The 22271-nt window shown below is 41.3% G+C and overlaps 1 protein-coding gene across 1 annotated transcript; it reads right to left on the reverse strand.

Annotated features, from left to right (window-relative positions):
* Window positions 1-12663: 12663 nt before the first annotated feature.
* On the reverse strand, window positions 12664-16391 carry LOC127756206 (chloride channel protein CLC-a-like). The gene is made up of 5 exons (XM_052281601.1): window positions 15998-16391; window positions 15640-15840; window positions 15378-15555; window positions 13602-15263; window positions 12664-13037 (listed from the first exon to the last, which is right to left on the reverse strand). The coding sequence occupies exons 1-5, from the start codon at window positions 16213-16215 to the stop codon at window positions 12939-12941; spliced, it is 2358 nt and encodes a 785-aa protein (XP_052137561.1). The 5' UTR covers window positions 16216-16391; the 3' UTR covers window positions 12664-12938.
* Between the last annotated feature and the right edge of the window lie 5880 nt (window positions 16392-22271).

A 22271-nucleotide genomic window follows, 5' to 3' on the forward strand; every position in this document is an offset into this window, starting at 1 on the left:
TCTAGCCGTTGGGAAATGGATTACCAGTGAAACATGCATTTTCAAAAAAAAAAAATGATTGCCTAGCAGGGATCGAGAACTCAAAAACAATTGATCAAAGCGTGAGTATTGCATCGACAGTGATCAAAATAGATCAACGGGTACAGGAATTCAGCAATAGATTCCAACCAAATCCTGGGCATACAGACAATTGACGCAGGCATGAAAAGTCATGTGACAATAGAGATGGCAGCACCAGCATGGATTGACATTAGCAGAGACGGCTAGCTTCAGCTTTAGCTCCGTCTCCACCAATTTATTTTTGGATTTTGCATATATTATGCCATTAATATAGATTTTCCATGTTCTATCGATAATATTAGTCTTTTTTTTTCATGGGAAGAAACATCTTTTCTGAAAAAATCCTGTAAGGACAAATTAATGTTGTGATGGAAGACATCTTTTTTTCCAGAAGCTCATTTATGTGATGCATCAACGATCAGTCGTTCACATAGCCATATTCACTAGTTCACCTACCCATGTATCTATATATATCCCATCTTCCGCTCCCTCTCAACATGATCAGTTTATTACGCCTCCATCCATAAACCCAGTGGTAGTGTGGAGTAGCTCATCATACTGTGCACCATATCCATAAGGGTACGGTTACGCCTTTCAGCTACCCCATTCTATTGAGGTTCGCCCGGTGTTGAATACTGCTACTATTCCATTCTCTAGCAAGAACCTTGCAAAAGGTCCAGGGACTTGCCCATAAGGCATATGTCGACCATAGTACTCCTCCCCACGGTCAGATCTTACCACTTTAATCTTTATATCATGCTGATTTTCAACTTCAACTTTGAATATCTTAAATTTATCCAATGCTTCTAATCGCTCTTTAATTGGATAAATATAACCATAGCGGGAGTAATCATCTGTGAATGTTATGAACGAGTCATAGCCATCCACACTTTTCACAGGAAATGGACCACAAATATCTGTATGAATGATCTCTAAAATTCCTGCGCTTCGATTTGCACCCTTTTTGATGCTCTTTACAAATTTTCCTTTAATGCATTCTATGCATTGTTCTAAGTCTGAGAACTCCAATGGAGGAAGAATTTCATTCTTAACGAGTCTCTCAATTCTCCCCCTCGAAATATGGCCCAAACGTCAGTGCCATAATTTCGATGAGACATCAGGAGTTCGCTTTCTTTTCATGTTTTCTTTTGTCAACGAGGACACAACATTCACATTCTCAGAAAGAGATAACAAATAAAGCTCGTCTCGCAACACAGCAAGACCAATACATGCATTATTATACCATAGTTCACATTTGCCACTTCCAAAGCGGCAACCATATCCATCAAAATCCAACTTTGATACACTTATTAAGTTTCTTTGCAAAGAAGGAACATAAAAGACATTTCGAAGTAAAAGTGTGAAGCCATTCGCGAGCTCTAGAGGAAGATCTCCAACAGCTTCAACTTTTTCTTCAACTCCATTGGCAACTCTAATGGAGCTTTCGCTTCTTTGCGTAGTCCTTGTAGAACGGAATGCCTTTAAACAATTACAAGCATGAATAGTTGCTCCAGAATCAATCCACCATGTGGATCTAGAGTAACCAACATAATGAGATTCATTTACAAATGTAATAATGTTCTCATCTTTCCTTGCCATGATCATTTTCAAGAAGTCAGGACAGTCTTTCTTGTAATGTCCTATCTTCTTGCAGTGGAGACACTGATCTTTCTCAACAGCGAACTGTTGTTGCTGAGGTAGATGCTGAGACTGATTAGCTTTTGAGGCGGGAGACTTGTGGTTCTTTTTCTTGTTATCTTTAACATAGTTAATTGAACCACCATTTGACTCTTTGATTCTCTCCTCCTCTTGCACATAATTAGCGATGAGCTTTTCAAAGTTCCATTTCTCTAGACTTATGTTGTAGTTGATAATAAAATTGTCAACCTGCTTTGGCAATGAGGCCATAACCAGATGGACCAGAAAGTCATCTGTTATGCCCAAATCCATTGGCTTCAACTTGGAAGCCATGTTGCTCATCCTAAGAATGTGGTCTCTAACACCACCTCCATGGTACCTCTCTGTCACAAGCTGCTTGATCAGCTGTGTAGCATAAGTTTTTGAAGAGTCAGCAAACTGACTCTTTATTCTTTCAAGGTACTCTGAGACAGCGTCACACTCTGGAATTGAGCCCAATATTGTGGGCTCAATCGTGTTCTTTACCACAGCCAAACATTTCTTGTTGGCTAAGGACCATTTCTTTTGTTCAATGTCATACGACATGACGAGAGGAGCATTGTCCCTCTGTCTCTTTTGCCAGTCAGCATCTGACTCATTTTCACCTCTGATAAGTTCAACAGGTTCTATAGGACATGGGGTAGTCAACACCCAGTCCACCTCTCCCAAGATAAAAGTAAGGTCGAGTTTTCTTTTCCATTCTGCGTAGTTATCTCCTTTTAGGGTCGGAATATCTTTAATGCAACCCATCAAGGAGTAGCCACCTGAAATAATCGTGTACGGTGAGAACAAAATTAACATTAAAATATTATGCATTAAGCCTACATCACCGTTGGGCAGAATTAGACATAACACATATAACCATAACTATAACATTGCAATTATCAACGTTGGTCAGAAAATTACAACATCATAGCACATAATTAATGTTCCTAAAATTAAATTCTCCCGTTGGTTTGAAATTTAATTTTAGAAACACTAATTTTCATCAATTTCATCTATTTGCAGCGGAAGATCTATATAAAAATCATATGAACAGTAGCAAAACTCTGTAATTTACTCTCTGTGAAAATTCTCCCGTTGGTTCAAATTTAAACAGAGGTAAAACATGCAAATAAAACTATTCAAACTCTATTGAAATTTGCATGAAAATTGACAAAATTTTAAAAGAAAAATGCTACCGTTCTCTTTTCTTCATTTTTGGCCCCCGAGGGACCTCAAACGGACTTTTCTCGGTCGGCCCACGGCCTTTTGGCGTGCGCGGGCGCTCCCCCTTTTCCCCCAGGCCGCAACGTGGGCCTGGGCTGGGAAACCGCCGCGCGCGCGCCCCTCTTGGGCCGCTTTCAGCCCGGCCGCCGTCGGCCGTCCGATCGGCTAGGGTTTAGATCCGACGGCCGGGCGCCGAGATCGGAGGGACAAAACCCCGACCCCAGCCGCCGGCCGGCCGAACCCTAGCCTCTCTTCTCTTCTCTCTCGCGCGACCGCATGGAGCGGCGTCGCCGTCGCCGGTGACCTTCGCGCCGGCGCGCCATGGCCGGCGTGCTTTTCTCTTCTCTTCTCCCCCCACCGTCTCTCGCCCTCCACCCACGTGAAGTGAGAGAGAGAGAACAACGACGATGGAGATGGCGGCGCCGCCGCGGGCCCCCTCGCCGGCGCGCGCGTGCACCCGCGGGTGCGCGCACGGCCGTCGAGTGGCTCTTCGGCGGTGCCTCTTTGCCCCTCCCCCCCTCCGTTGCCGACGTCGACGACAGCCGGCGACGAGGTAAGATTAGGGTTAGGGTTTTCGGTTCTTTTGATCCGTGCGGATCTTGTGCTTTTCTTTCTTTTGATTTCTTTCCCCGAACCGATCTAATCACTAGGAACGCTCTGATACCAATGTTAAACTTTGCTCTAGGATCACCTAGGTTAGATCTAGGTCGGGTGGTTCTATTTGGGTAGATGTTTGAACAATAGAGATTGAAAAGGGAGAGGGTTTAGATAGACCGACCGGTTGAGGTGTTGGAGGATGAAGAAGCATCGGCCATCGTCGTCATCGTCGCGCGGTTGTCGCGGATGCAGCGCTGGTGAGGTCGTCGGCGATGACGACTGCGGCAGTGGCGGTCGTAGATGTCCCGGCGATGAGGCGTGGCGCGGCGGTGGTGTTTCCCGTCACTGGCTGCGCCCCCTCTCGATCGGTTAGGGTTTGTGGGGTGGAGTGGCGGCGGCGACGAACCTCGTACCGTGTGCCGCCCCGGCCTCCACCCCCTTTCATATGGCGTAGTGTGATGGGGCCCACCAGCCATTGGGCTTGGCGCCCCCGACCACGGCGCGGTCAAGGTCCGTTGTGCCGTTGGGCCCGACGGATGGGAGATCTATCTAACATGGCCACCACGGTCGCCAGCCCAACACCTCAGTCACCTGCCACTCAGCCGGTCGGCTACCTCAACGCCGGTCACAGGTGGCCGGGCTTCTCATCAGCAGTCAGCTCCTTCCTCGGCTTCTTCAATTTCAGGTTCAAATATAGGACCCCCGTTTGATCGATCGGGCTCCAACTTCTAAATTTAACTCTAAGAGTTGATTCCGGAATAGAGTCGTGGAGCTGTCTAACTTCACGTCTAGTTCATTTTTAAAGAGCACATCACTCAATTTCACTCTCATTTCGGATGGAGTTTAAACCGTTTGGTTGGGATTCCGTCTAAGAGGAGATAGAGCTGACGCTGTGCCAAACGGGCCTTCAAGAACCACTTTGTGCGTTGTCCGTACTTCAAAAGGGCTCTAGTTGACTAGTTCAGCCCTAGTACTCTTAGGGGTAGATGTGTACGTAGTGTGCTTCTTGAAAAATGGCTCAGTTCTTTATGGCCTACGTTGCCAGTAATGAATATCAGAAAAATCACTGGACAAATCCGTGCATGTGTCAGTTATACTTGTTTCGTTGTAAGTAATATAATGCTATTTTTATCCGGTCTCAAACACTAGTACCACTTGTTATTTTCAGAGAGAGGCTTGATGGAGATCATTAGTTAGTTTAGCAGCAACTGGTACCCACAAGTCAGCAACTCGATCAGCGACGGCCAACAAGAAATCAAGTCAACTCATACTTTTTTTTTCCTCGAATACACAGGAATCAACTTACATTTCATACTTTAGCACTCCGTAAAACGTTGTTATATTTAACTCCGGGAGGGAAAATATCTCGTGTGGTAATATATTCTTCAGGTTGTTTTCAGCTGGTGCTGCTCGGTGTGACACTGTCCTATCTGAAGATTAAATTTTGTGTTTTGAAATTTAAGCTGCACAAGTGGTAGGGCAGTTTCACTGTCAACTCAGGTCACTGATCTGCAATTAACTTGTATATGTGCTGTCTGGGTTTGATTTGGCCCTGATGTTGGGGATCAGGTAATCTATATCAAACCTTCCTTCTAATGGAATTGCATTCAACTCTCTGCATGTTCTGAAGAGACAAAATGTATCACTAGTGGCAGTTTAATAGTACATGCAGACTACTGACTACGGATTTTGATCTCTCTGTCTAAGCCTCTGCTTTGCTTTGCTTTGCTTCTCTGATGCTTGATTGAACACAACCATGCACAGCAAGCTAAAACTGAAGTGCCAAGAGATAATCCATTGTAAGCCAAACAAGTTGATAAGAAACTGTAGTTTCTTTGAAGCATAGACCTGAATACTTCCATTATCTTAAAAAAATATTGATACGAAATCCTTTGAATGAGACATAGCAGAGGAGTACGATCTTGATTTGGCACCGGTCATGCAACCTTCACTGAAACAGTTTTGCATAATTTCCGTCCCATTATAAATATGTCATTTTCGTCCTAATTTGGATTGTCTTAGCCTTATCCTGATACGGTATCAATATGTCTTAGCGATACAAAATTTTACTATCGTTCTTCCTTGTACTATATGTAGAGCATCTTTGTGGTCCAGCAAAGAGTACCGGCCGGTACTGGTACCGCTCGGTACCAGTACACATCTGGCTGTTCATTCCAGTATGGGTAGGATGGGGAGTAGAAATTCGCTCGGCGCTCGCTCGGTCCTTCTCCTTCCACAGCCGCGCCTGCGCCCTCAATTCATCGTCCCCACGCGCTTCCTTCCGCCCCCACACGCTTCCCTCCGCAGCCCAACGCCGGAAATTGATTAATGTTCGAATTGCTATGGAGAGATTTCTTCAGCAAAATTGATTTCTCCTTCTCCGCTGCTGCCCAACACCGCCCAACCCTAACCCCCCATATCATTGTTTGTGTCGTCCTTCGTCGCTCCTCGGCGCAAGGGTTCAACTCGAACTCGCGGTGCAGGAGCATGAACACGGCGACAACGGCGCAGAGGATAACGGCGGTGGTGGCGGCAGAGCAACATGGGAGTGAAAGGCAAGGAGAGCAAATACTAGGGTTCGAGCGAGCCGCCAGCCCCGATCCATCCCTCCTGATCCATCCAGCAGCAACGCGAGGTTACAATAATACCCTTCCAACCAATTTGTCTGGGCGGTACCGCATCAGGGACATTCTTGGTACCGGGCGGTACCAAACAATCCCAGCCGTTGGATCAGGCCAGATCCAATGGCCAACATTCAGTACCGCCTTGGTACCGTCCGGTACCGTTGGACGGTAAAAAATCTCCTATATGTATGATACTTTTTGTGAAGAAAAAAGAGACATACAATGTGAATTTTCTTTGCCTGTACATGGACATTTTGATTTTTTTTCATAATGTATATATATTTACAAACTATTACGATGCGAACAGGTCGGCAATGCCACCAAGTAACCGCTGTAAATTATAACTTTTTTTTTTCACTGGAACGCTTGTCTGCTGTCCCCTACTGAAACTGAAAGTGATCTCCCTAATTCAAAATTGCAGATATTTTCCGGCAAAAGATCAGCGCATATCAGCAGCTTGATATCAATCACCCACCCTCATAAAAACAATTCAACCCCTCCAAATCTGCATCTCGATCATGCTGACATTAATAAATAAACCAGCAACTAGAGTGCATGCAATGTCGAACATTGCTTATTACAGTTAGCACGTAGTACTATATAGTACACGTCGCGTCATCGTCGATCATGGCACATATAAAACTTGACACAAGATGGTGATAGCCAATTTCTTGAAGTCAGTTTAGTTATCTGTATTGAAAAAAAACATATATTGCAAGTGGTTTATTCCAAGGTCGTTGGTGCTTATCCATGTTGCATACTAAAATATCTTGATCACGCAAGCTAAACCTACTTTGGCATCAGCTATATAGTTTGAGCTTTGAAGGTCAGGGATATGTAATTGTTGCAAACAATGCGACAATATGAACGAGTCTTTCAAGCTTAATTTCCAAAATAGAATTTTCTGAAAATACAACCCGCCGTCGTATAATTGTCATTGTTGTCTGAAATTACTATAGTGCTGTGAGCACAGAGTTTTAAGAAAAAAACGTATTGGATGTCATATTCATATGAAATCTGTATGATGTTCGTTTCGAAAAAGAAATATGTACTATGTCTCACCAAATTGGAATTTGTTGACAAAGATGATTCCACAGTGTTGTTGACTTTGTTTCTGCATGAAGCACGAGAACCGTAAAATAATACTATTTGGATGGGAATTTCAACTGCTGGATGGTGGAAGTAATATGTACAATGTCCTATATAAGTGATTTTGACATGACTAACGTTAATTAATTGTGTCCTTTAATATTAAGAGGAAGCAAATAGATTTTTAAAATAATGGGTCCACCAATTTAAATGAAAATCAACGGTGAGATTATAAAATGCCACGTGGCGATCTAGGAGCGTTTGTAGGAGCGCCACATGGCGGTTTAGGAGCGTTTATAGGAAGATTAATGGACTTTTAGTATATAACTAGGAAGGTAACCCGCGCATTCGCGCGGGCATGTATTGTACAGAGGATTAAACTTTTCGGTTTAGCCAATTTGATCGGGTATCTTCGAAATTTCCGAAATTTTGGTCCGAAATTTTGGACAAAATTTAGTTGAATTTGAACAAATATTACCAAAATTCATGAAAAAAAAAATTCGGCAGAAATAATATCATATCGGAGGGGTCTGAAATGACCGAATTTTCCAACCCTGATTGTACATTGCGTTTGAAATATATATATAAACAAAATATAAATCGGCTGACACCTCCCATGTTTAAAAGTACTTTTGTTATTTGAATACGACACATCAGGTGAAGCCTACGCTGTTCTTCGGCATTTTGCTTTGATAATTTTTCCAAGATGTTTGTTAGGTTTAAAAATATATCATATTTAATACATCTGTATAAATAATTATCTATGATCTCTTTATTATATAGAAGGAAGTTCGATTTAGTTTGTTTGGAAAACATGTCTAACAAATCAAGTGTAGATTAGAAGTAAGGTGTTTGGCCCTTTTTTTAATAGAATGTTTACTTGCTTTTTTTTTTACAAATTTTAAAGAACTATATTGTTAATAAATATGTTTTATTTGTACCATCATGTAGTTCTCCTTCTAGTACGTTTAAGTTGATGCAAGTTGTTACATACTTACATATAAATTAATAAAGACATATCATATGCCTCGCTTCCTTCTGATCTGTGCGATCTATACTATATTTTTCAAAAGAATATACCTAGTTAACATGAATCCAAAATTTTAAATTTAATAGTAACAAATATAACTTTTCAAAGAACTATATACTGCGAACCATAGTGCGGTTTATATATGTAATAATATGTGGAGAAACTCATAATAATATGATATAGGATAGATGTAAGGCCATTAATGTCTAAGCATTTTAAAATTGTTATGAAAATGGAACATACAATGGTTGGTTCAATTTTAGTGAAATGTAAAAACCCTTTTTTTTTACGAACTTATTGCATTTTTTATTACCTGCTTTATTTTATATTTTATACCAGATCAAAATATAGGCTTTTTGGATCTTTAAATCATTGTTTTAATTATAAATATATACAACAATATTTAGATTAGAATGCATATCTTGAAATTTATGCATGTTTTGATATTTTTTATTACTTTTGGCTATATAAACAGGAAGGGGTAGAGTGGGGAGCTCAAGCCGAGAAGGTATGGGTTGAGTAATGCCGTGTTGTGTGTATGTTTGGGAGGAGGGCAAACTGGAGGGCTGTTTTTTTTCTATTTTATCTAAATGATTTAAGTAAAACCGATGATTTATTTTTTTCTCAATTTTTTTGTTATTTTTTTAATTTTTAAGACGTAACACATTGCGGCGTAAGATTTTCTAAAAAGTATATCTATTGGTTGAAAATAATGGATCTACCTATTTAAGTTGAAACTGATGGTCAGATGATATTTCTTCCAATTTGTAAAGTTTTATTTTTATTTAAGGCGTAACACATGACGCCTTAAGTGCGCTCAGAGGATGTACAATGATTTATAATAATGTAATACTTATTTTCATTTAGTATTATGGTATGTCTTTTTTCTATTTGGTTACCATGCAAAGGAACGGTGTCTAATAAATCACGTATTTTCATTTTTATAAAGTGAAATAAGGGTAACATGGATATATTATCTATTTAATTATAAATAAAGGAAAAATTAAAATAAACTAACATTATGATTTAACATAAGAATTATAATCATTTGGCTTTCTAATTATTGATCCTTTTACTTAGTTAAAAATTAGGAGACAAAGAAATTAAATGAGTGAGGAGAGGAAGAGAGAGTTGAAGGGAAGAGATCGTGCGTGCATATAATTGTAATAATTATTTTTACCGGGTTGTAGTGTTTTAGTTGCAATTACTTTTTAACTAAAAATTGAAAAACAATTTATTGATTGATTAAAATCTTTCCTTTTTACTTGTCTTCTCTAGTATATTCACAGTAGATATTAAAAATAGGAACTATAATCTAATAATGTTATTTTGGCTTATTCTAATATTATAATGGGGGAGTAGCTTTTTAAAGCATTCCTCAGAGTTAGGTTCATTTTACTTTTATCCACATAGATCTAATTTAATTATTCCAAAGTCATATATGGTGACAAAATATGTACCATTATCTTTCTATAATTTTATAATTGTTCAAATGGAACATAAAAATCAGAAAATTATAGCCCCAAAGTGACATATTTCTTCTCAAAGTTGATATTACAGTGGATATGTAAAATAATAATGTCAAAATGTAAAATAAGTTCATGAGTTCATGAAATATTAGTTGTGTGGGTTAGATGTTATAGTTCCTTATTTTTTGCATAAGTTTTGCTTTCTAACTAACATATTTTGGAAACATTACTCATAGTATATTCATTTTACTTTTATGATTGTAGACCTAATTTAATTATTATGAAGTTATATATGATGATAAAATCTATATTATTATCATTATTTTATATGTTTTTATAATTACTTGAATGGCACGCAAAAGTCAGGAAATCTAAACCAAAATGGCATTTTTTAAAAGCTAAATTGTAGTGAAATATGGTCTTCAACTGTAAATTTAGTTATAAATAATCTAAAGATTTACGCGGATCAGAAATTAGTTGTATGATTTAGAAGCTTAATTGTTTAACACAAAATTATTGCTTATCTAACTAATAAGCCATGAAATAGGAGAAGGAATAGGTGAAAAGTGAAGAAATGAATTGAAGGAAGAGGGTACATACATACGTTTGTTTTTGTAAAAAAAAAAGAAACTTATACATACAGGCTTAGGTGGGCCCGGGTTTAGGAGAGGAATTTTTTCTTGAAAATTAATCTAATGGTTGTAAATAATTGTTCCACCAAATTTAATGAAAATATGTTTTGTTATTTTAGAACTTTTAAGAATTTCACTAATTTATTGAAGCATCACATGGCAACTTAGGAGCGTTTGTAGGATGTCATATGGCGAATTAGGAGCATTTTTGGGAAATTTAATGGACTTTTAGACATCTAATCTGATGTTCTAAAACATTAATCAGGTCCACCAATTTAAATGAAAATAGACGGTGATATTTATATTAATTTATAGAGTAATATGTTTTATCATTAAATAATAGTAAATCCTATTTTAAATATCATCATTTTTTTTCTTATTGATTTTATGGTAATTCCGTGCGTCGTTTTTTCCGACGCGAACAGTAGGTAAGCTTCATTGGTTTCTTCAGTTGTACCTACGTAAGTTTTTCCCATATACATAAATACGTAATATTTAGGACGATTTTTTTAAGATTTTGACCTTTCTCTTAAAAGTTTTATTTAGGACTTTATTTTTTAAGATGGTTGTATATATTTGTGTTGTAAAGACCTTCAGAACAAATAAACTCTAGACTCAAACCATTCAAAACCATAGAATCAAGTAGATATATGAATTAAAAATTATAGCAATTAATTTGAACTTATCTAACTGTTGATTCCTTTTATCTGAAATTGATTGCTTAAAATTAGGAATAGAGAATAGGAGAGGAGGGTATGGGGTGGACGGACGTACGTAGGTAGGTAGGTACGTACATAGGAGGTGGTGGGGTAAGGGTGGGGTGGGATTTAAATTTAATCTAATAGTCTAAAATCTCGGGTCCACCAATTTAAGTGAAAATGGGCGGTTAGATTTGATAGAGCCACGTGGCGGCCTAGGAGTATTATTTGTAGGAGCACCACGTGACGGCTTAAGAGCGTTTGTAGAAAGTTTAATGAATTTTAGTATATAATAGATAGGTAGATAGAAGTTAGATAGATAGATAGATAGATATTGCCATCTTGCCAAAATTTTGGCATAGCCAAAACTTGATAAGGTTTATTTTGGCTATAATTTAAACAGGCCCGAAATCAACAAATAGACAAAAAAATGGAAAAGAAAGAAAAAAAACAGAGATCTAGGCAACAAGGAACTGAAACGTGTAAAAGAAAACAATTACTCCGTTGCAATCTTGATGCGTGTCCCTTGGTTGATTACATCAGGCATAGCTAGATGTGTGATTTTACATGGGTATCGATTATTCCAGCAGCCTCAGAAAGAGAAGCAAGAAAAAAAACACTAAGACCCCGGATTATGCACGAATTTTGGACAATTCAACTATACTCGTGCTGTCTTGCATAACACGCCTGCATTATTAGGACGGACGTGTGCAGTAGAGCGGCCACTAGATCGCACTTTTAATTATTTTGTTCCTCAACTGAAGGGGCTCCATCTTGATCTGAGATCATGCTCAATTGGTGTGTTTTTCTTACACTAGCATATTGCCTGTGCGTTGTGACAGGATTTTAATCGATGAAAATGATTATTAATCTGCTATTATCATTATTTTCGGTATACATCGTCTCTTAAATTCTACTCCATTCGTTTCAGGTTATAAGACTTTATAGCATTGCCCATATTTATATAGATGTTAATGAATCTAGACACAAATCTTATATATAAGACAGAGAAAGTACATATTTATAATTAGCATATGAGTCATATAGCCTCTCACAAATATCATTTTCCTTGCCACAAAAAATAGAGATGGTGATGGTGCGGTTGACATGTGGACCATTTGGCCCCATATGTCCTTTGTTCACTCCAATAAGGCAGGGAGTTTGTGGTGATTGTGGTAGATTCATCATTCACCACCACCACTATTACTTTTTTAAACTAGTATAGATACCACTATGTCAACTTGCCATATTAGGATTGTACTAATGTTTCAACCTACAATGCGACTTGCCCAATTTCTTTTGGATCTTTGAAAATGAAGTGAAACCATCTTCAATTCAAATCCATGAAAAATAAGGAAAACAAAAAAATTAAATTCAGTTTCGTCTTTTTGAATCAACACAGAGTGATCAAACCCAAACAGTATAAATAAAAGGCTGAAATAGAATATTCTGTATTTCAACGTGACCGTACAGGTTAAACGATGGTTTTCATACGTTAAGTCATATCTGAAAACAAATCAACACACACGATAAAATGAAAACTAGACAAATAGAGATCCATGTAACAAGGATTTGAAATATCTCTTTAAAAAAGAATTGCTCTATTGCATCATGGTTGTGTCCCTTTTGATTACATCTGGCATAGTTACATGTGTGATTTTACATTGGCAGCAATTATTCAAGCACTCTCAGAAGAGCAGCAAATAATAATCCTGAATCTACTTACAGAGAAGAGGATAACTGAAAAAAAAAAGAAAAAAAACTCAAAGCCTCATAAAAGCTGTATATGCAGGTGACTCTGATATTTGGCTTCAAGACAATAAAGATGGATTAACTCTCAAAAATGGTTCCTCTCAATGTGTTTTCCTCTTGCTTGCAAGGTGTGGAAATGCACCGAGGATGTTGTGTGCTATCAGGTCCTGCCTTGTCAAGATCCCCACAATTGGAGATATCTGAAATTAAAAAAAAAAACATAAGTTTCATCACCGAACTATGCACAAATTGAGTTCAACAAATGATCACTAACCCGTATTCTACAAAGCAAAGCAAAATTCTAGAAATGATAAGACACTGATAAGACACTAAATCCCCAGTTCTGTAACAAAAGACCAGGACAGAACACAGATTCTGCACATATCTGATTTATCAAGCACATACAGAATCCAGAGATTATTGTGATCTTAGAACAACATTTACTTGCATTATGATCCAGGAATGTAGTTGGAAAATAATAAGTAAATTAATAAACAAATACTTACTCTGTTTCAGATTATAAGACGCTTTGACTTTAATCAAAGTTAAACTGTTTCAAGTTTGACTAAATTCATAGACAAATATGATAATATTTATAATACTAAATAAGTTTCATCAAATCAATAATTGAATATATATTTATAATAAATTTGTATTGGTTGAAAATGTTATTATTATTTTTTCTATAAACTTTGATCAAACTTAAAAGACTTGGATCGTCTTGTAACCAGGGAGTAAAATTCAGTCTGTGTTTTGGCGCTGACCTCGGGTCCTTGGAACTTGGGCATGATGAGCATGTGGCGGAGCGCGACGGAGCGGAACAGCACGACGGCCTTCGCCACCGACATGGTCTCCACCACGGTGTACGGCGTCGTGTTCGTCAGCGGGTGGAGGTCCACGTACATCCCCATCTCCTCCGGCGAGATCTCCAGCTCGTCCACGCCGCCGCACTTGTCCGCGAGCTCCGCCGAGCTGAACATCTCGCGGGCCTCCCACTCCTCCGTCCTCCTCCTCTCCGGCAGGAACCACCGCTTCCTCAGCGCGGCGACGAGGTGCGACCGGAGCACCAGCCCGTGCAGCTCCGACACCCCGGGCCGCGGCCGGTCCAGCACCGGGAACCCGTTGTGCCGCGTCGCCCGGAGCGCCTCCACCACCGTGGACACGCGCTCCACCACCTGGAGCGCCACGGCGCGGGGCTTGGCGGCGGCGAGCTCGCCGACGGTGAGGTCCTTCATCCACGGCTCCGGCTTCGCCTCCAGGAACGGGAGGCCCTTGAGGTCGAGTATGATCTCGTAGATGCTGGGGTTGAACGCGTCGCCGACGGTCTTGGCGATGAGGAGGACGAACATGGTGATTGGGAGGAGGAGGAGGTTGTTGGTGAGCTCGAGGAAGATGACGACGAGCGACACGGTCATCCGCATGGACCCCGACATGAGCGCCGCCGCGCCGAGCACGGCGTATAGGCCGTGGTCGATGCGCGCGAACCGCGACAGCACGAGCGCCGTGACGCGGCCGTAGGCGGAGCCCATGAGGATGATGGGGAGGAAGAGCCCCGAGGGGACGGCGATGCCGAAGGTGAAGAGGCCCAGGACGCAGTAGACGGCGAAGAAGATGAGCAGCGAGTCGAGCCTGAACTCGCCGGCGGTGCCCGTGGAGAAGATGTTCCGCGTCGCGTCGACGTTGGTGGCGTGGAGGAGGGTGGCGAGGTCGTTGTAGTGGCCCTCGGGGCAGTTGAACCGCTTGAAGTTGCCGCTCTTCCCCAGCGTCGGGCACGCGCCGCCGAACGCCGGGTCGCACGGCGTGCACGGCACGGCGAACGGCGTCACGTACAGCAGCGCCGACGTGAGCGCGCACACGGCGAGCGCCAGGGCGAGCTTCGCGGCGCGGCCCTTCTCGTTGATGAGGTTGTACACGCGGAGCACCTTGTGGAGGACGTGGTTGTACAGCGCGCCGAGGACGCCGCCAAGCACGCCGACGATGGTCACCGGGAGGAGGTCGCCGGCGTGGTACCGGACGGCGACGTCGCCGACGTCGAACAGGATGAGCCCGCCCTCGCCGAACAGACCGCACCGCCCGTTCCTGCACACCTCGATGAACCCGCGGAGGACGACGACGACGGTGGCCGTGCTGAAGAAGGTGCGCCACAGCAGCGCGCTCCGCCACCACGTCGCCACCTCCTCCAGCGCGAACAGCACGCCGCCGACGGGCGCCCGGAACGCCGCGCACACGCCCGACGACGCGCCGCAGGTGATCAGGTCGCGCCGGTCGCGGTCGTTGTCGAAGTAGCGCAGCCACCGCCACCGGAGGCGGTGCCGGCCGGAGCCGCCCTGGCTCAGCAAGTTCGCCAGGCACGCGCCGATGTGCACCAGTGGCCCTTCCTTCCCGAGATCCAGCCCCGACGACACCGCGCAGATGCTACCGATGATCTGCGATGATCATACATTTTTTTCTACTCGTCAGTGTGTGTGCGTCTGCCGTGTAATCGAAAAAAAAATGTTGTTCCGACACGTTGGAGAAGTGTGACATTTTTTTTTTGTGACCTTGACAATGAGCTGCGGCGCGCCGAACATATTGGGCGTGTCGACGCCGTTGAGGTAGGCCTTGATCTCCGGGATGCCGGGGCCGGCGGCGGTCGGGGCGAAGACGACGCAGAGCATGGCGGCGACGAACGTCAGGCCGAAGTTGACGCCGGCGAAATACAAGAAACCGGCCCAGTATCTGCAGTAGGGTGACGGCAAATTTTTCACCATCAAGAACTCGTCGCCGGCGATGAGGAAGAAGAAGGAGGAGTTGTGGGCTTAACTTTTCTCGCGGACGAGCTGCACCATGTGGAGCATCTTGAGGCCGGAGATGTTCTCGATGGCGAGGTTGATGAGCGACGCGATGACGCCGGTGAGGAGGCCGACGAGGAACGCCATGGCCCACTTGAGGAAGATGTACTGCAGCACCTCCACGTTCGATCGCCTCCTCCAGTCGTGCTTGAACAGATCATTCTCGATAATTCTACCAAATTCACACATCACAAATTGAAAAAAAATGCAAGAACAGATTAATTAAACCAACCGATCGAGAATCAACAAATCAAGAATCCAAGAATTGATGGACTCGTGATCGAGCACGGTGAATTAGACATGGAGGAGGAGGAGGAGAAAATGCTCACTCGTAGTCGAGGCTCTCGATGTGGGAGACCTTGGCGCCAACCATGGCGAGGTGGCTGGCCGTCAGCGTGTTGCTCCGCTTCAGAAGCGGCTGCTCCAGCGAGCTCATGGCCGCATTGCCCGTGCACCCGGGGTCCTCGGCGTCGGCGTCGGTGACTCCGTCCTCGAGCTTGCGCTCCGGCTCGCCGGCGGCGAGCCTCGGGCTCTGCTCCTCCTCCATGGACAGAGTTCTGCTTCTTGGAGCAGCTCAGAAACAACAAGATATGTGTGTGTGTTGGGACAATTGCAGGGAGGGGACCGTTTCAATGTTCTTATCTGTGGCTCTGCAAGGATGGGCCTGGACTAGTGGTGAGGTGTCCTCATATAGGGGAAAAAATATTTATTTTGGGGGTGTTTTTGCAAAAAAAAATGTTGTTTTGCATAGTTGATCATTTCACATGGATTTGAAATTTTCATGTTTGATTGAGTTTTTGTTGGCAATTTGGTGCAAGATAGGGCCATTGGATAAGTCTGAAGAAGAAGAACAGATTCTTTGCATTGAGGGGGCAGGGGCATGCCCTTTGGGGAGCTAGGAATGGTTTCTCTTTTGCATAAAGTGAAGGGTGAAATGTAGACAGCTCACTTGATGCCCACTTGGTCTTGGACTCTTGGTGACAATTATTATTTTTACTATGGACAAATGGGATCTTGTGAAGTGGATTCAGAGAACCATCTCAAAGGATGCCAACAACAAAGCAACAGTGGTTGTCAGTATCTATGCTGGGTTGAACTTTCCAAAGGTTTTGGCTCAGATATATTCAGGGTTGATATGGTTGCCATTTGATTAATTAGCAGGTCCATCCTGCAAATCATCAGCAATTGGAATGTTGTCTTGCTAACCATTCTATCATTCTTTGCCAAAAAAGGAAAAAGAAAAAGAGAAGCCATTCTATCATCAGACAACACTTCTCTCCTAGATATGAGATGCAAAATTCAGCTTCTGTTCAACTCCATTTTGATTTGTCTAATAAAATTTCAGTCCCTAATATAGCGCGCTATGAGTCTATCTTGCTATTTCACGTCAAAATAATTTTCAGTCCCTAAGAAAACCAGGTTACAAAGTGTCAATGGAGTTGATGGAGAACTAAAAAATCCGGTTGTGCCAATGCAAGAGTTGTGGTAAGATGACATGACCATGAAACAGAAGAAATGTGATTATTCTTATTTTTCACAACAGCGATGCTTATAGTAATAGGTACAAGTTAAGAAAGTCCAACAGAGTACAATAATTTGTGGGACCTAGAGATGAATTTCTTATGTTTGGAGACTTACATGTCAATTCCTCTAAGGTTTAAACTTACCATTCTTTTTGTACATAGCATGATGTAGTGCACTTTTGTCTTCAAAACGTGTCCAATGAGCAGTACCTGAATCACTAAGTATGTCTCAGTAATAATATGTTTGCATGTGTCTCTGACAAGCATCAGTTAAATCTTTGTCTAAAAGTATCAGTTAAATACTTTATGCTCTGTCTGCCACTCGTGCTTATCACTTTATCAGGCAAAAACACTGTTTATGATTATGATTTACTACGGTCACTGTTTGGTTGAGATCCTTCGATGTTTCTCCGTAGTTATGGTGACAGCTCAAGAAGGCAAGCATATCTATTTTTAATCATTACTGTATATGTCCATTTAAGTTCAGGGATTAGATCGTATTATCTGTTAGATGTGAAAGGATATTAATTGAATTGAACTGGAACCACTGTCTAGTTTATTCAAATAAGAAAACTCTAGTATTGAATAGCTGATTATGTTGTTGTTAATTACAATAATAGTAAAATTTTAAGATATTCATTTATGACTAATATATAATTCTATATTCAAACCTGTCCTTATGCCTTGTGATTTGTGAGGCAGCAGAGAAATGGTTGGTTTATCGATAACCAAAATGACCAGAACAAATAATTTATTTTTTTATAAGAGAAGATCAAATAATTCAATTAGTGCATATATATGAAGATGAAATGGCCACATTTTCTTGTGTTCCCGCAAACAGCTGCTGAAGAGAAAACACTTACCCGACGCGAAAGGACATATACTTCGTCTCCCTTTTTTCTGTTCAGACTTTAGAATATATATATATAGATGCATTAGCAAAAGTTGATCAAGTATTAGTCTTCTAAACTTTATGTTTAATTATACGCATGTTTCATACGGCTGCCTAGATGTTTCTGGAGATAATAAATGGACCACATTGACATTGCCTTGGACTGGCCTAGGGGAGTGACAATAATTCAATTGAATACATAAATATTGTTGAATCTTTAAACTGCTTTTTTATGACATCCCAGAAAACCCTCACAAGAAAAGAAAATGTTACAGGTCATATTTATTTTATCTATGTCTGATTGTTAGCCATGTATTATTATCTAGCTCTTATTCATTGTGAATTATCACACAAAAATATTTCGTCGGAAAAATCAAACATGCAGAAGAAACAAAGTTATAAGAATTTACTTGGTTTCAGTCCTATCACAAATGTGTTGGACTTGTCATTAACTATAAATATTTTTCTTCAAAACAACAAATTTGAAAGCTTCAAATATTAGTGATACTTGTCACCGTTTAGAAACTTCAATAGGCAATTAAGATATACAGCCCAACCAGTCTCTTCGGAGAAATCTGACAAATTAGACGATACAAAGAAAACTATATATGTAGGCAAGGACACACACAAAATCAAAAAAATGGTCTAGATTAAGCTATATCATTTTTGCAAATTTTTGTTGACTCTCTTAGATTATGCTATGAGCAATGCATACTGGCATCATTGATACTTTTCTAAATGTAAATCATTCTAGAACATATAAAAACACTATATTTCTGTTCTCTTTCGCCCTACTTTACCAAATGGAACCGCTCACATTAATAAACTACTAATATATTTTTTGCTGTAGTATAACTGAAGGGCAACAAAGTAATTTTTGATCAACATTCTTTGTGTGCGACATAAGTTCAAGACTGATAATTATATTTGTAATTGTGTGTTTGTGTGTGTGGGGGGGGGGGGGGGGTGGGAAAAAAAATCTCTGGGGCGGAGCCCCAATCCTCAGCGCGTGAGGCACCATCCTAGATGGGTGCCACTTGTATTCTCACCAGTCTTGAAGCATCGGAAAAAAGTAAAGCAATTTGGATTTTTTTTCTTAGCGTATACCCTCCGTATTCCAGTGGTGCCCTACGAACTTGTATCGTATTCTCTGCCCTAATCACATCGTTAGCATTCCTCGTTCCTCGGAGCCGTAATCCAACTATTCGCCCTTCCGTTCTGGCCATCACCGCGCGTGTTGTTCGCCGCCCTTCCGCCGTCGCCGTCGTCATCACCGTTGCCGTCAATGTAGATGAATCCCCGCGGCAGCGCCTTCACCAGTGCTGCCGCCTGCCCATCCGCCGGTGGTGACGATCCTCCAAGGCCGCCCACCACAAACACCACGATATCGATGAATGCAACTGCCAGCACAACCTTGACCACAACCATATGGCATCGACATTCTCGACGATGGCGCATTCCTCGATGCTCAATGAACTGGAGATTAGATTTTGAAGAAGCTGTGATTCCTAAGTAGACATTGTAATTTTAATATAAGTAGAAAACAATAACATGAATTATTGTTTCTAATTTGTAAGCTATTGCAACCTTTATTTCTTCCTGGAAGAAATTTGTAGTGACTCGATATACTCAAACACATTATTTCTTTCTAGTATATTTTTCTTTGGAGCTTCGTGTCTTGTAAACGGGCTGCCATGCATTGTTGACCCATGGTTGATCAGGGGCCTCGGAGGATCGTCACCGCCGGCGGATGGGCAGCAGGCAGCACCGGCGAAGGCGCCGCCGTGGGGATTCATCTGCATTGACAGCGACGGCGATGGCGACGGCGACGGCGACGGCGACGGTGGAACGGCGGCGAACTAGTATACACGCGCGGCGATGGCCGGAACGGAAGGGCGAATAGCTGGATTACGGCTCCGAGGAACGAGGAACGCTAACGACGTGATTAGGGCAGAGAATACGATACAAGTTCGTAGGGCACCACTGGAATACGGAGGCGTATACGCTAAGAAAAAAGTTCCAAATTGCTTTACATTTTTCCGGTGCTTCAAGATTGGTGAGAATACAGGTGGCACCCATCTAGGATGGTGCCTCACGCGCTGAGGATTGGGGCTCCGCCCCAGAGAATTTTTTTCCGGGGGGTGGGGGGTTACAAATTTACAATAATGTTGATTGTTAAATGGCATTTTGGTCAATATTACCTTGCAGTTCAATTCATTCCTTCTTTTCCTTCCTTTTCAAGCTTTTATCACATGAATTTATGTGTCCATCTCATCTCCTTTCTATTCTCCTGAACCATCTGGAAAAATGAATCATGCTCTGAAGATAAGAGCAAAATGAAGCTTACCAACTAGAAAAGCTAAGAAGTGGTTGAGGTCCACAAATCTGCACACTGCTACCACTGATAGCAGCATACATGCAGAACAAACACAGCCGTACCACCGTCTATTTTGTTTTCGCTTTTGCTAGTTGCTCTTCTGCCTCTTCAGGGCTCCCAAAGGGACATTTGGACACACATGGATAAGAGCTCATCATTATCAAGATCTAGTACTCATTTGCCCTTTACCTGTTCTTTTCTGCTTTGTCTAGGCATAAGCCAACTCACATGTAAAGTTAGCCCTTTATGATTTAAAGGAAGATACAAACATTACATTGAAACAAACATGGATGCATGTTGTATTTAGGAATCAATCACCCACTGATTTGGAACGTACATCAAAAGATACAAGGCATGATTGGTCGAGCTACGGCATATATAATACTATAGGGGCAATTTCGTTCTTGCCCCTACGTCGATATCCAATATTGATTTTGCCCTTATTTTTTAGGGTTTTTGTTTTTGCCCCTGCTTTTTCGAAACGAATCAGTTGTTTGCCCCTGTTCCATTAATTCTTGCTAACGGTGTTAAATGTGAGGTAAAAAGGATAAGTATACCCTTAGATATTTTTTGATACTTATGTACACCACTTTCAAATTTTACTCAAATTTTGACAAACTTTCATAAAATTTTGAAAAATTAAATTACTGGTATAGTATGGCATCAATAGATTTGTATTTTAATTATGTCAAAAGTACGGAAAAATATCTAAGGGTATACTTGTCTTTTTACCCCCCACATTTAACACCGTTAGTAAGAATTAATGGAACAGGGGTAAACGGTCGATTTGTTTAAAAAAGTAGGGGTAAAATCAAAAACCCTAAAAAATGGTGCAAAATCAATATTGGACATCAAATTAGGGGCAAGAATGAAATTGTCCCAATACTATAAGCCACAGCCAATTTAAAAACCTAATTTTAGAAATAATCGAGGGCTTTTTAGGTGCTTTTGCTTCTAAGGATTTGCTTTTGGGTGCGTTTGAGAGCAAGAGAAATGAAAAGATTGAGAAGATACACACAACTAGTTGAGCTATTAGCGCACAATTAATTGAGTATTAATTTTTTAAAACTTAAAAAATGGACTAATATGATTTTTTTTCAAGCAATTTTTCTATAGATATTTTTTTAAAAAAATAAATATTGTTTAGCAGTTTGGAAAGCTATGAGTTTTCCTATTTTGTCGCTGCTACCGAACACAGCCTTAGACTGATAAGAGAAGTATAAAAACATTGCCCAAAAGTTAGTTTTTATGACCAGAAATGTAACTTCGGTTTACACATCTTTTATTTTCCGTGGCAATTGGCAAAGGTAGAGAATCGTAATCCAAAGTAAATGCGCAACGTAACTGATAATTTGTCTAGTAAACAAAAGGATAAAACTGAAGTTTGAATACCACATTCCTGCATGCATATATATTTTCCTATATCTTCTTGTTCTATTTTACATTTTTGATCGAGAGTTGTACACGTCTCCATTCCTATAATCTTGCTTGCATTTCGCTACTACCCATAGGCTAGCAGCAGCATTGGATCGTCCATCAAATTTTTTGCTCAATCGATCGATCTCTCTGACCAGATCTGGATCAGAAGCACGTCCAAGTTCCCTTGTCTGCCATCCCTGATTGCCGAGTAGAATAAATAATTCGTGTGACTCGGAGAAATGGGCGAGGGAGCAAGCAATGTCCATGGACCATGGCAATGGCGATGCAAGTGACAGGTAGTCGAAGTCGACGACGGATCGATGCATGATTTTGGCAATAAAAAGAGTAGAACGGGGTCCAATAATGCAGCGTGTGAGGCAGGACAGGTAGGC

This window comes from Oryza glaberrima, chromosome 12 (assembly GCF_000147395.1).
Source record: "Oryza glaberrima chromosome 12, OglaRS2, whole genome shotgun sequence".
In the NCBI taxonomy this organism is placed as follows: Eukaryota; Viridiplantae; Streptophyta; class Magnoliopsida; order Poales; family Poaceae; genus Oryza; species Oryza glaberrima.

What these genes read in the sequence shown, in the direction of transcription:
- LOC127756206 (XM_052281601.1), bottom strand. Translation starts at nt 16,215, where the DNA reads ATGGAGGAGGAGCAGAGCCCGAGGCTCGCCGCCGGCGAGCCGGAGCGC. An exon ending in ATCGAGAGCCTCGACTACGA is followed by an intron (nt 15,841 to 15,997) that starts GTGAGCATTTTC and finishes TGAATTTGGTAG; the next exon opens with AATTATCGAGAATGATCTGT. An exon ending in CAGCTCGTCCGCGAGAAAAG is followed by an intron (nt 15,556 to 15,639) that starts TTAAGCCCACAA and finishes ACCCTACTGCAG; the next exon opens with ATACTGGGCCGGTTTCTTGT.